Here is a 15873-nt window from a genome sequence, read left to right as displayed (position 1 = left end):
CAATATTAATATCTAATTTTCTATTGCTATTGCCTATCGCGTAGTTGTGTACTTCTAAAAAAAATTGCCAGTATTAGGATGTAATCTCAGAAGATAATAGCTGTAGATTACGTCCAGCACGTGATTCTAGACCAATTTATCTTCCTCAGTCATTGATCCTACATTCAAGTGCCTTTTTTCCATTTCGTCATATAGCCTTGCACGTGATACGATACTTTTGATTAAATATACGACAGTTCTCAACAGTTATGATCCTCGTGTTTGTTATTGTTAAATCGTTTGATGTGTGACAGACGTTGGTGTTTTATATTTACACGGCTGGGCTAAACGCCCGTCAGGTAACAAATTACAATGACTAGCAAACCACAGAAGATGCCCAAAGTGGCAAAGGTAAGTTAGACAATGTGTTCTGTTTGAATTATAGAAAGTGCTTCAGAAGTATAATGAGAACCTAGCTTTGTTTGTGCATTCTCTAGGTACCCCAACAAAATTAAAAAAAAAGAAAAAATAACCCTTGAATTATTGTTGCATATGAAAGACAACTTTATTAGAAACAAAATGCTTTTTAATTTTTTGAAATAGCTTAAAAAATAAGGGAGATAAGATTTTTTTAAATTATTTTTTTAGCCCGCATTTTTGGCTAGAGTTTACCATAACAAAGTGTTAGAATTAAGGGTGGTAATTTGTAAAGTCTTTACAAATTACCACCCTTAATTCTAACACTTTGTTATGGTAAAGTCTAGCCAAAAATGCGGGCTAAAAAAATAATTTTAAAAGATTTCGGTAAAGAAATACACATTAACTCTAGACCACTGGTCCAATTTAATTAAAATTCGGAATACTTGGGTTTTATGAATCAACAAATCACATGAGCATGTCAAAAACAATGTGAGACATCTCCATCACACCATATTTGCCTTTTCATGGCAACCATGAAGCTGTCAATGGTGGGTCTCACTAAACGCCGACCAAAGTCGACCAACGTCGACCAAAACCACACAATGTTGGTTTTTGCTCAAATGCATAATTTATATATAAAAAATAGCATATGGTTGCATTATTTGACCTATTTTCTTTAAAATGGGTGATTTCCATGTAAAATGATCAAAGAAAAGTTACATTTTTATCCTCTGCAAAATGACCAACCGGCAACTAACACCGATGAAACCCAAACAATGACGGCTTTTGCTCAAATGACAAAAACGTAACTTCTCTTTGATGATTTTACATGGAAATCACACATTTTAAAGAAAATAGGTCAAATAATGCAACCATATGCTATTTTTTATATATAAATTATGCATTTGGGCAAAAACCGTCATTGCGTGGTTTTGGTCGGCTTTGGTCGACGTTGGTCGGCAGTTGGCGGTTGGTAATTTTGCAGAGGATAAAAACGTAACTTCTCTTTGATGATTTTACATGGAAGTCACACATTTTAAAGAAAATAGGTCAGATAATACAACCATATGCTAATTTTTATTTAAAATTATACATTTGAGCAAAAGCCATCATTGTTTGGGTTTGGTCGGCGTTGGTTGCCGGCTGGTAATTTTGCAGAGGATATAAACGTAACTTCTCTTCGATCATTTTACATGGAAATCACACATTTTGAAGAAAATAGGTCAAAAAATGCAACCATATGCTATTTTTTTATATATAAATTATGCATTTGAGCAAAAACCATCATTGTGTGGTTTTGGTCGTCAATGGTGATGTGTAAACAAAATCAAACACGAACTGGACACATCAGATTCATGGGTGATATGCCTATATGTGATGACCCTAAGCTCAAACATCAAGTGATCAACGCTCTTAAGCTTCTCATATCCGGGAGAAAATAGGTTGATAAACATGTTTATGTATATTTAAATAATATTTAGTGATACCTTACCTTAATATTTTTACTCGGAAAACTATGTTGCCGAGTTTGATAGCAAAATTTCCGTTCAAATCGCTAAAAAAAAATTATTTAAAGAATTGGGCATACACTTGCAAAACAACAAGGTAATTTTAATATCTTGCGCATCCGCTGAACGCGGGAAGCATTCAAATTAAACTAAACAGAAGCTAGTGGTCTGCAACAAATAGCGACATAAACATAACATGGTCGACAGTGGCGCCGCGCATGGATTCCGGGGTACCTACATTCTTCAATCTTCATGATCATGATAGCAGTGCGGTGTGAAAACCTTAATCTTAGACTTAGACTTAGGATAGTCTCTAATTATGGTAGGAACAACTAATTGATTTGGTCACTATAGGGCATGTGGGAAAAGACTGGTACCTAGCGATAATGGAATTTGAAGTATCATCCCACGGTCCACCCGCTTGCACTGCAATTTGTATATTTTAATTTTTTGCATCTTTGTTGTTTGTTGCAACTCCAATAGCCTTTCTTAGTAACGTTTCTTGCGGAAATTATTATTAAGGAATGGTGAAAAAATAATTCCTGCAATCTGTATTATTTTTGTTGTACACACCTAAGGCTATGCAGTATAATATATTGAATATAGCATCAGAAAATTAGATATTAATTTTGTAAATTATAATACATGAAGATAATATGTGATTTTCTTTGCGTTAATAAAAAAGAAAAGATTTTGCTACAAGCAAATTTACTAATGAACAAAGCTGCTAAGATATGGTACGGACACCATGCCAGTCCAGTCACTATCAGACGATGGCTTTCACATTGTGGACCGGGTGCTTCCTTGGACTTTATGAGAGAATGCGGGGTTCTGCCGTCGCCTGTTAATTGCCCGAGGTATAATAATAATTAGGCTGTCTGCATCCATGACAACAACGATGATCTGGATGATCTTTAGAATCTGAGATACTGAATTACTAAACATTGGTTAGGTTATGTAGGTTAGGTTAAGTTAGGTAAGATAAGGAAGATAGGTTAGGTTCGGTTAGAATAGACTAATTTATCATCCTTTCATTTATTCGAACTCAGCATCTATCAAAACAAACATGCTGTATCGTTCATCTACCGCAACTTCGTTTGTTAGAAAATAGGTGTAGCAACTTTTTTGTTATTGATTTTTGCCAAGAAAATTGCATTATTTATATTATAATTTACAAAATTAATAATTTTTTTCTATTGCTACATTGTGTAGGTGTGCACAACTAAGAATTTACCCAATTTTCTTGGTGGAAATAAAAACAAACAAAAAAAACATGCTACAAGCAAATTTACTAATAAATGAAGCTGCTATGATATGGTCCAGATGCCATGCCAGTCCAGTCACTATCAGATGATGGCTTTCACATTATGTTCTCCAACTACAGGTTACATTAATAAGCGCTGTTACAAAGAAAAAAGGGCTTCCTTGGACTTTATGAGAGAACACGGGGTTCTGCCATTACTGTTAATTACCCAAGGTACAATAATAATCAGGATGTCGGCATCCGTAATGACAATGACAACCCGGATGATCTTTAGAATTTGAGGTACTGAAATACTAAACATTGATTAGATTATGTGGGATAGTTAGGTTACAATAGACTAATTTATCATCCTTTCTTTCCTTCGACCTCAGCACCTATGAGGTAGTCTAGTCTATTATAGTGGGGACAAGTCTGATGTTAATTAACCTCTTCAATACGAGTCAAATTCTCATGGGCAGCATCAGCTGCCTGATGTACAGTGATGCATCACAATACTTGCATTATAAAATATTGAATTACAGCTGTATTACTCATTCTCTTTCACTCTGAATATTAATAACAACAAAATATGATCAGGTCAGTTCACTGAATATGGAGGTCACTCAGCTCCAACTACAAAATGAATATAATCAAGGTGCCGACGCCGGCATCTTCATTAACCCACTTGTGCCTCATTATGCCTGTGTAGGCATCATTGTATGGAAGGGGTTAAAGCTGGTCTACAGGCCTCTGCTAGAAGTTGTATAGTATTCCTTAAAGTATTCAGGGTGAATATTTGGAAGTGCATGCCTATGCGATATAGCATTAGAAAAATAAATACAGTCAAACCTCGGTTCTCAAACATCTCTGAACTTGAACAAATTGGTTTTTGAACAAAAAATTCGAGCTGGAAATACCTCTGTTTTCGAACAAAATTTCGGTTCTTGAACGACGCTGACACATGGCTGCTGACAAAACAGAAACAATTCTCTGTTGACCACTGAGCTGAATAGTTGTGCTGTGCTTTTGTTATCAATTTTATTGCATTCAGCATTTATTTTTCCTACACTAGTCCTCAGTCATGACTCCAAAGAAAGCAAAAAGTGATGAAAAAGAAAAGTTGTGAGAAAAACAATTGAAGTGAAGAAAGAAATTATTGCAAAACAAGAAAATGGCATTCGTGTATCTGATCTTGCTGTTCAGTATGGTATGACAAAGTCTACAATTTGCACTATTCTCAAGAATAAAGAAGTGATAAAGTTGGCTGATTTTGCAAAAGGAGTGACCATTATTAGTAAAATACTTCCTCAAGTATTTGTCACAGATGGATGTGAAGGCAGCTTACTTACAAGGGAACAATATCGACAGAGTGGTATACCTGTGACCTCCTCAAGAATATGCTAAGGGTAAGTTGTGGAGGCTGAAGAAGATGGTTTATGGAATATGCAATGCTGCTAAGCACTGGTATCTATGAGTGAAGGACCAGCTGTTGCACCTTGGAGTGAAAATATCATCATTTGATCCAGTATTATTTCACTGGAATAACTGTGGGGAGGTTGAAGATATCATGTGTGTATATGGGAACAAATTTTTATGGGCTGGTACTCAGGAGTTTCAACAAGAAGTGATTGAACCAGTTATTTAGTTTCCCTTGGCAGTGCAGATTGCAAACCTTTTTTAATATGTTGGTCTTATACTGTGTCCAACAATGATGGCAGTATATCTCTTGATCAGTTGCAGTATGCCTCATCTTTGTTACTTCTCATGGCAGCAAACAACAGGCAATGTTGAAGACAGGAGATCTTTCACAATCACAGCATACAAAATATTGAGCATTGGTTGGTGAACTTAACCGGATTGCCACACACTAGACCTAATATTGCTTTTGAGGTTTGTATATTAAGTATGGCCAGAAAGTAGGTCACCATGGTAGAAGTCCTGAGGCTTAACAAAATTGTGGAAAGAGTGAAAACTAATACCATAAAACTATATATTCCAAAAATGGGAAAAATTTACACCAGGCATCTACAGTGTATTTCAGAGGCCTCTTTTAACCTGTCAGGTGGCAGATCCCAGGGAGGATTTGTGATATTTCTCAAAGATGCCATTGGAGGGAGATATCCTCTGTTCTGGCAAAATAGACAAATGAGGCAGCTAGTCAAGTCTACTTCATCCGCTGAGATACTGGCATTAATTGAATATGCTGAAGTTGCTGACTACCTTGCCAGTACTTCAAGTGAGATATCTAGAGGTGGCATTTATAGAATCAGGTGTTATGTGGACAACAAGAGTCTCATAGAAACTCTGCACTTGTGCAAAAAAGTAGATGACAGACAATTACAAATTTATATTGCAGTGTTGCAAGCTATGTTAGAGAGGAGAGAAATTGATGAGGTTTCCAGGATGGATGCCTCACATCAGATGGCAGACTGCTTGATGAAAAGAGATGTTTCATCCAAGCAACTGCAGTCAGTGGTCAGCAGGAACTAAAAGTATTTTTCCAGATGAACCCCACATATTTATACATGCTTGACAGTCATCTAGCCCACAAGAATTAAAAGGGAAGAGAATGAGAGTATTGGTATTAGTGAGCCAATATACAATGGTGTGTGTAAGTGTTGCTCGTGGGCATTGACATCACCATGATGTGGTGGTGACGTCATCATGATTTTTTGATCTGGTCTTATCACAAATCGACATGCCTGGGGAATGCAGTTGGTTAGGTTGGGTCATGCAAGGAGACAGCACCTAGTGACAGTTGTTTACATGCAGGTATGCAGTACAAACTTCCATTGTTTTTGACATATTAAACACTCGTGTATATTGTGGGAATCACCATCCTTGAAGGTTGACCATGTCATAAATTTGCATCATTCGGCCAAATTTTATGTATTGATCACAGTTCTGTAACACAAGAATTATCATCAGAAATACTAGAAACAGAATTCTAAAATAATTACAATTGACTACTGACTGGATATTGGCCAATTAATAGCATATGATTGGTTTACGGCCATGATAGTGTAATGAAATTAGCTGTAGGTCAGCTGTTTGGGTAAATCTTAATGTGTGATGAACCTGGATGACATTAAGAAAATTAATTTTGTTTTATCTGTGACAAAACAATCAAAACACTCACATTTATGATACAACTAACAGGTCTTATTCTATTAATAGAAAAGACAACACAAAACATAAATACAGCCTACAATTGGGTCTTTAGCAGTGCTGAGTCCCCCAAAAAAACAAATCTAAAGAAGTTTGGAAAAACACTATTAATTTGGGAAATAATGATCTGTGCCATCCTGAACGTGTTCACCCATCTCATCCTCAAGTATTATTTCTTCCCTATACACAACATTGCTAATGAGCCATTTTGGAGGTAACTAATTTGAATTGAGTACCAAAATGTATCAGACATTCCATGTGCACACTTATTCATTAATCCCACCCATAATTCCTACTGCAGGCTGAGTGGCTGATAGGAGGTGATGTTATTTTGCCAAATGGTGCCTCATTAGATTAAACTAGCAATGTTTTAGATATTCATTGTCTCCTTCATTTCAGCCAATCACATTTGTACTTCCATATTTTGCATATGATGGAGGAAGTGGATAGTTTTAAGTACTTAGGGTCACATGTAGCAAGTGATAGAGGAGTGGGATTGGAAGCAAACTGTAGAGTGAGGGAAGCAAGTAAATGTCTTGGGAGATGAAACATGTCATGAGAAATTGGTATCTGGGGATGAACACAAAGAGGAAACTGTACAAAAGGGTAATTGCGCCTACAATACTGTATGGAGCAGAGGCTTGTAATTTAAAGGGCACAGAATTTAAATGTGAGATGAATTAAGGAAGTATAGTTGGGGGTTTACAAGGATGTATAGAGTGAGAAATGAAGAGGTGAGGCAGAGAAGGGGGTGGAAAAGGAAATGTCAAATAGATCTGGTCTAAATAAATTTAGACCAGAATGCTCTAAATTTTAGACCAGAATGGTCAGACTAGAATGATGAAGGCATATGGAAATAATGAGTGAAGAAAGATTAGCAAAAAGAGTGGAAGGCAGAGATGGAGGGAGTGAACTTGAGGGGAAGACCTTAGGTTAAAAAGGAATGTCTGTTTTAGCACACCCCAAAGGTATTTTCTCATGATTAGATGAGGGGAGAGGGTTGCCATATAGTGAATGTGTGTTGGGGGAAGGGGGTGTTAAGCCATCTTCAACTGTCAGGCCCTGCTGTAGAGGTGTTGTGTCTTACTGCACTGCTTCTGACATGGGCAAGGAAAAACTAATGGGTGTGGGATGGGTAAAGGTGCATGTCTTGGCTAGCAACCTCCCTCATAAGGGTGATTCTTATGAACTGTTTATAGATGGTTATTAGGGTTTCTTTTTTTAGTTTTCCAAAATCAATGCTATTGATGGTTTTCAATAGGTTTATTTTGATTGTGAAATCTGCTGTTGTCCATGGCATGTGGGCTGAAGACCATACAAGTATCAAATGTTAAACCCAAAATTTGTATCTATAGCAACCAGGAAAACAGCAAATGAGGCTGGCAACCTGTTTTTATCACTTCTCTGTATTAGCCCTACCATAGAAAGGTTTATCATCATCAGTTGGGGGCATACACCAGGGAACACCTTGCTTCACTCACAGTACCCACTATCTCTCTGAGCAAGTCCCATGTAGCCGGCTTTCCTACGCCAAACAACTCTCAATAAGTTCAGTCAACTTGCCCCAACCATGAATTCAGTGGGTGTCCCCTTCAGCTCCTCCATTGAGGGTTGTCTCTTGTGGAGAAAACCTTGTGAGTGGGGTCAATGTTGGCAGTGTTCCACTTGCCTATATAGCCAGAATTGGCACTCACAAATTATGCTAGTAACTGGCCTAGACTGGGTCTTACAGTACAGCCACTGGTTTGATGAAAAGTCATTCCAGCAATGCCCCATGATTCTCCGGAGGTGCTTGGTACCCAAGACATCAAGTCAACTCTAAAAGTTAGCATTCAATGTCATTGTCTCACAGAATGTACAGAAAGACAGGGAGCACAAGTGGTTTTTTGAAGATTATGATCTTAGTCCTACATAAATATCAACAATGCCATATATTCTGGTTGAGGGAGTCCATAACACCATGGGCAATGCCAATCCTTCAAAGCATGACCCACCACTGTTATGCACAACACTACCAAGGTATGTGAAGATTTTCAAGACCTCAGAGTCCTCACCACGTACATGGACAGACTGAACTGTATTATTCAATATACCCCTGAACTCCCGGAACTTGTTCTTGGTCCAGGAGGCCCGAAGTCCAAGCAGTCTCTCCTCTTTGTGTAGTGACTCTAGGGCTGCAACATTGATTGACAACCCAGTCCATGCAGGTATTGAAAAGTGTTGGGGCAAGGATGCACCCTTACCACAGGAAAGAAGCTAGGCATGCCATCTCCATACCAGCACTCTCTGTCCAAGAGTATAAGCCAGATATCAATTTAACAATCCTTGCAAGAATCCTGCGGATCAGTAGAAGTTTCCAGAGCACTCCATGATACACCAAGTCAAATGCCCTCTTGAGATCAACATAACCTGCAAGAAACCCTTGTTAAAACCGTCAGTGCTCCACAAGAATACAAAGAACTAAGATCCAGTCAGTTGTTGACTTACCTAGCATAAATCCAGACTGCTCAGACCTCTGAAACTAGCAGAGTAATACTGTGGTAATTGTTGCAGTCCTATCAAGTCCCCTGTCACTTCCCCTAGACCATGACCAGCCCCTTTTTTCCAATCAGAGGAAATGGTACTGGTTGACTTAGTAGAAAAAAAAAATAGTTTCCTTTTTTTTTTTTTTTCTGTGCTCCGTAATATCATTATTTAGTTGCTGTGGTTGTTTATTTTCTAGTTATGATACATTCTTGTTCCATTTATATATATATATATATATATATATATATATTTTTTTTTCTATGGCAAATACTCTTCAGAAATTTATATACTGTATTAGCATCAATAGTGATCAAATATGGCTATTATTTACATAGTGGCAGTACAGGTTGACCTTTAGAAATGCAGCCATCGATAATCAAGTTCCTTCATATTTCCAGCATGGATTTCGGAACCCATTTTCAAGTTCATCATGTTAGTGCACCACTGTTTTTTGGAGGTGCTGTTTTGTTTTGATGGCACAGTACTCCAGAACCAGCTGTTGTGTCTTTGATGCACCTGTTAACAGGCATTTCTGCTCATTCCCTCTCATTTTACCATTTATTTGCTCTTGTATAGCCCCCTTATGGATTCAGCCCACCTACAATTTAGCTTCTTTTTGAGGTTACAGTACAGGGTAATAATTAACATTCTGAGGAACCATTTTACTTAGTTGAATTAAAATTCGGAGGTACTGTTTTATTTAGTTGAAATAGAATACCGAGGCTCTTTTTATTTAATTAAAATTCTGAGGAACTCCTTTATTTAGGTGAATTAAAATTCTGTAGAACTATTTTAATCAGTTGAACTAAAATTCTGTTGAAGTTTTATTTAGTTGGTGAACATTAGAATTTCATTTTATTTTCATTTAAGTATTAAATTTTCTTTCTTTAAAAAGGACTGTACAGATAGTCATTTTCTGTTTAATATATACAGCATATATAACATAAAAAATATAGCACCCCTTAGTTCCGAAGGGTGCCAGATTTTTGAATGTTGACCTGCACCATCATCATAGCACATTTATCCTATGCACTATCAGTTGATCTGCACTATTTAATCATGCTGTGTTATCACAGGAGCAGGCACCATTTTATAGCAGTGCACTTTTAATGGATTATAATTATTTGTACAGGGTTTAGACAGGGGTCTTAGTAATCTTTAACTGTTATGTATTGTTCAGTAACATGCAGTTAACATTGTTGAATTTTTCCCAGATGTTGAATTTCATTAAAATCATATTTATAGAGAATTTATTAATTAATTCAATTATGACATAAATGTTAATCCACAGAATTTCAGTATCTCTATACCAAGGGCTTCTTTCCCCATATAAGGGAGGTAGCCAAAGTATTTCAATAGCAACCTAAAAATTTCATGTTAAACTAATTAGAACTTTTTATAGACTTTGCAATTTTACTTTCTATCAATAGGTGAAAGACAAATCGCCTGCTGAGGTTCAGATTACAGCTGAACAGCTGCTACGAGAGGCTAAAGAAAGAGAACTTGAGATTGTACCCCCACCACCAAAGCAGAAAATCTCAGATCCAGAAGAGCTTCAGGAATATCGCTTAAAGAAAAGGAAAGCATTTGAAGACAACATCCGCAAAAACAGGGGGAATATCTCAAACTGGCTAAAGTATGCAAAATGGGAAGAGGAGCAAAAAGAGATACGGAGAGCCAGGCAAGTAGAAAGTGATGACAGTTTTTCTTTGTATATAAGTATACTTATTTACCCCATGTATCGTATAGGTCTTGACTAACACTTATACAGGTCTATCATTTAACTAGTGTTTTTTATTTGTTACATGTTTAGTAGTTTACATGTTCTTCACTTTTCTCTCTCTGTTGACAGGAATTATGGTGGACCATATGTTCTTTTTCATAGTACTGTAAAAGGTGCTCCTTATAATTGTGACTTAAGTCCTCCCCTCCTCCACTCACCTTCTCTCTCACACCTCTCTTCTCTTCTCTTCCCTCTCTTTCTATTTTCTATCCCTTTCTCTTCTCTCTCCCTCTCCTCCCTCATCTCTCTCTTTGTCCTCTTTCTGTCTCTCTCTCTCTCCTCTCCCTCTCTCTCCTCTCTTTCTCTCTCTCTCTCTCTCTCTCTCTCTCTCTCTCTCTCTCTCTCTCCTCCCTCTCCTCCCTCTCCTCTCGTCCCTCTCTTCCATTCTCTCTCTCCCCTCTCACTCCACCTTCCCCTCTCTCCCTCCTTTCTCCCCCCTTTCTCTCCTCTCCCACCTTTCTCTCTCTTTCTCTACTCTCCCTCTCTCTCTCTCCTCTCTCCTCCCTTTCTCTTTCCTCTCTCCTCTCTCATCACTTTTCTCTCTCTGTTGACTGGAGTTATGGTGAACCTTACATTCTTTTTTATAGTACTGTAAAAGGTGTTCCTTATAATTGTGACTTAAGTCCCCATCTCTCTCTCTCTCTCTCCTCTCTCTTCTCTCTTCTGTTGTCCCTCTCTCTCTCTTTGACCTCTCTCTTTTTTTACCTTTCTCTACCCTCTTTCTGTCCTCTCTCTGTCTCTCACACACTCTCCCCTCTCTCCCCTCTCTCCTCTTTTCTCTCTCCTCTCTCTCCTCTCTCCTCTTTTCTCTCTCCTCTCTCTCCTCTCTTTCCTGTCTCTCCTGTCTCTCCTCTCTTTCCTGTCTCTCCTCCTCTCTCTCCCTCTCTCTCTCTCTCTCTCTCTCTCTCTCTCTCTCTCTCTCTCTCTCTCTCTCTCTCTCTCTCTCTCCTTCCTTTCTCTTTCTCTCCTCTCTCTCCTCTCTCTCTCTCCTCTCTCTCTCTTCCCTCTCTCTCTCTCATCTCTCTCTCTCATCTCTCTCTCTCTCTCTCTCTCTCTCTCTCTCTCTCTCTCTCTCTCTCTCAACTTTAGAATATTTTTCCTATAATTGTGACTGACTTTCCTGGACTGAAAACCTTCAGCCCAACAGTACTCAGCAGTGGCCCTGAGACTTTCTTATAGAGCTTTCCAGGAAGAAATACTGGAATGTTGTCTTTACTAGTGTGGATTTATTTCAATGCTATTGGCTTATTGGGTGGTAGGAGGAAAAGAATGGCAGAATTCACCAGTTGCCAACTGTCTTTATATGAAAAAGTGGAAGAAATATAGTTGAAGTCAATAGATACTTTGGACCTGGCCTAGAAATGAGTGCCAGCCTCTCGTGGCAGAACCCAGTGGTAGAGGTGAATGTATTGAGGGGATTTGAAGATGAGCAGGAGTGATATGTTTCTTTCCAAAATCCAACTCCCAAGACCATCTCATGGAATTTCCTGTTAAAAGTCCCTAGTAATAGTGAAACTCAAGGAAACAAATGATTGATTGAGGATGCACTGAATAGGAGCATTGCTGGGTGAGCAGTGAAGTTGTATATTTATCATACAAAGCAATAATGGGTTACCAGATATAAGTACCTCCATGTGGTGGTCCTGCTGTAATCCTTACACTCTAAGGAGTCTGTTCAGGGTGTTGCATACATTGTGAGCCATTTTGCCAAATCAACCTCAGCACCTGCCCCCTCTCTCTCTATCTCTCTCTCTCTCTCTCTCTCTCTCTCTCTCTCTTTCATATCATGTGCTTTTTTCTGCATGAAGTAAAGGAAGCTATGTAGTGCAATAAGTATCACTTTTTAAGGATTATAACAATGATTTGAATAAATTCTATGACATGTGGCAGCACTTTTTGCCCATGTTGTCACACTGAGGTCTCATTGGGTGACAGGTGGCAGTGATGATCCAATAATTGGTAGTCAACTTAGAGTGCAAGGACTATAGACAGACATCAGAGAGAATCATTTCCTGCCATCTGCTTACAAAACCCATCAACACCCTCTCCTACATCAGGATGTGCAGTCCCAAAGGGCTGGTATTCAATCTCCAGATCAGAGCCAGTATTTCAATTTAGTTTGACTATTATCTCCACTTTATCATATGAGACCTATCAACCGATGACTGCTTTCTTCCTACTACAATAAACTAATGATATAAGAACAATCCTACATTAATACAACACAAATGATAGTGCAGTTTTTCTTCCTAGGAAGATCTGTAGGAGAGCCCAAGAATTGTTTCCAGCCACTGTGTGGATGAGGCAGGACTTCTGGTAATGAAACTCAAGGCAGCATTTATTATCAAGGAATAATGTGATCATGTGGTTAAAGTCTTGAAATACCAACAATAACCTACCACTATGGTAGGAAATGATTCATCACCATACATTTACTTAGACCTAGGGAGCAATATTGGTTATTTGCAAATGGTATTGCAAGATGCACATGCAAGAATCATCTTTCCACTGCTCATCTTCAAAATCCACTAACACCCGTACATCTGCAGGGCCTGACACTTCCCCCCTGGACAGGGTGCAGGGTATTTTCACCCCCCACATTTTCATGCAAGGAGAGGTGACAACCAGTAACTGTTCCTCTCCTCTTCTTCCTTTTGTCAGCAGGTGACAGAAACAGACCCACACCAAGACAGTGCAGTCCTTTTTTCTTTTCTTTTTCTCCTCCTCCTCCATAGAGGTGATGAAAGTAAGACCATTGCTGATTATTTTAATGTAGGGCTGTGGGTTTTCAGGCAGTGAAACTCAAGGCAACAGCTGTTATTATGTAGACTTAAATAAGTTTTACTGGAAAATCACCCATGTTGTATCACATATTTCATTAGTTCAGAACATAATCATTGGTTGCAGAGCAACAGCAATCAACAGTCAAGGGAATGACAACAACAACAACCACCATTGGTTGCTTTGAACCCTCCAAACACTCAAGGTGTTATTATCTCAGTGCAGGTTTACACCAGTTTGTGACTGTGTGTGCTTGTTTCTGCTTATGAAATGGTTAGGTATATGTTTGTTGCATTTAGGAAAATGTACTTTTTAACATCCTTTTTTTCTTGGGCTTTCTGACACTGACAACAAAATGTCTCATATTTACAGATCTGTGTACGAACGTGCACTAGATGTAGACCATCGAAACATTACATTATGGCTAAAGTATGCAGAAATGGAAATGAGGGCTCGGCAAGTGAACCATGCAAGAAATGTTTGGGACCGTGCTGTTACCATCCTACCAAGAGCCAATCAGTTCTGGTACAAATACACTTACATGGAAGAGATGCTGAAAAATGTTGCTGGATCAAGACAGGTACTTCTCAGAATTGGTTAACAAGTAGTACATTCTCAGAGGTTGTATTTGATGTTTTCACAGCTGCAGAATCTGGAGCACTAAGAATAATTACAGGATGCACCAAGACCACGCCTATAGGACACTGCCTACAAAAACCAAAATCCTCCCAGTAGAATCACATGAAAATGACAGGAACACAAGCACCACCAACAGAATGCAACAAAAAATACTACACCAGCAGCATACTGCTCAAACATCTACCATAACCTACCACCCAAATCACACAGAAATACATTCACACCCAGATAACTAAACAAGCCCTTCAAGAAAGACCACCTACTTCAATACTCCAACAACAACCCCAGATACAAGTCCCACAGAGAAAACCCTTCCACGCTAGACAAGAACCACATTAGCATGCCTGCACTCAGGTTAACATTTATCACTGAGACAATACCAGCACAGAACAGAGCTGGCCACAGATTCAAACTACCCCAGATGCAACCACTACACAAAAGACACAAAACAGCTTGTACTGCAGTGTCCCATATTGCCTATCTCCAGACAATGGTTTATTTTCCCACTCAGAGGCTGTTGACAGCCTTCTGGCAGCAGCAGGTCATCTACAAGAGAGACCAGGGGCAAGAGATTGATTGACAGCTATAGAAAGAATGGATGATAGAATTTGATTTATATATAAACTTATACCACTTAGATATTTTGTTAGATTAAAGGGCATTTACATTGAAACTCCTATCATCCTGGAGGAGCCAAGAAAAGAGGGACAGAGGGGTGGTGAAAGGGAGTGGAGTATGTGTGGATGAGATGGGTGGGAGTGGATTTATGACTTTGACTTTGGCTACCTCCCTTATAAGGGAGGAAAAACCATTGGTGTGTATGTGTGTGTGTATATATATGTATATACTTATATATGTGTTTATATATATATATATAATATCCACAAAAAGTATAGAGCGCTCCTCATTGAAATCAAGGCTAAAAAGTGCTCTGAACTTTTTGCTTTTCCCTCCGCTGTCAGGCATCTTGTCATTATTATTTTACATCAAGCAACTCAGCCAGCTCTCTGGCAGCTCATCCAACTTGCATTTTCCTGCCTCGGTGCTCTTCGAACTCTTGTGGCGAGGGGTTGTGTTATTTTTTGCTCCAGCCTCCTACCCCTTATTTTTGTTATTTCACATTGTGACAATACAGTTTTAGGAGACATTCATCCTGATGGCTCCTACTAACCTTAGTGGTGAGGAAAAGACTCATATTTTGGCCTGGAAGACTGAAAATGGGTTGACGAAAGAAGTTTCGAGACATACAGGGTGAGGTGAGAGCACCATTTGACATCTGGTTACTACAGCTCGTGGCCTCCCACCCAACGTCATACCACATCAAAAACCTGTCCCTGGAAGGCCTAGAAAGACCTCTAAGTCTACTGACAATCTCCTATGACATGAATCATTCTCATAGAAGGTTGTCAGTAGATTTAGAGGTCTTGGTAGGCCTTCCAGGGACAGGTTTTCGAGGTGGTACGACGTTGGGTGGGAGGCCACAAGCTGTAGCGACCAGACATCAAATGGTGCTCTCACCTCACCCTGTACGTCTCGAAATCTCTTTCGTCGACACATTTGTAGTCTTCCAGGCCAAAATACGAGCCTTTTCCTCACCACTAAGGTTAGTAGGTGCCTTCAGGATGAATGTCTCCTAAAATTGCAGCACCACAAAGTGAAACAATGAAAATAGGGGGTAGGAGGCTGGAGCAAAAAATAACACAACCCCTCTCTACAAGAGCTCGAAGAGCACTGAGGCGGGGAAACACAAGCTGGCTAAGCTGCCAGAGAGCTGGCTGAGTTGCTAGCTGTAAAATGATAATGACAAGATGCCTGACAGCAGCGGG

General features: G+C 39.0%; 1 protein-coding gene across 1 annotated transcript in view; it reads left to right on the top strand.

Moving 5' to 3' along the window:
- Window positions 1-235: 235 nt before the first annotated feature.
- The window catches only part of crn (pre-mRNA splicing factor crn), a 44841-nt gene continuing 29203 nt past the window's right edge, over window positions 236-15873 (top strand). Inside the window, exons 1-3 of the mRNA XM_076198084.1 lie at window positions 236-390; window positions 10275-10525; window positions 13781-13988. Coding sequence (XP_076054199.1) covers window positions 352-390; window positions 10275-10525; window positions 13781-13988 — 498 coding nt within the window. The 5' untranslated portion in view covers window positions 236-351. The remainder of the gene's footprint in view (window positions 391-10274; window positions 10526-13780; window positions 13989-15873) is intronic.

The sequence above is a fragment of the Oratosquilla oratoria genome, chromosome 14, assembly GCF_046742065.1.
Source record: "Oratosquilla oratoria isolate Oo_2021 chromosome 14, ASM4674206v1, whole genome shotgun sequence".
NCBI classification, from domain to species: domain Eukaryota; kingdom Metazoa; phylum Arthropoda; class Malacostraca; order Stomatopoda; family Squillidae; genus Oratosquilla; species Oratosquilla oratoria.
Note: the sequence above shows the minus strand (reverse complement) of the source record. Positions and strands in the feature narration are given on the sequence as shown.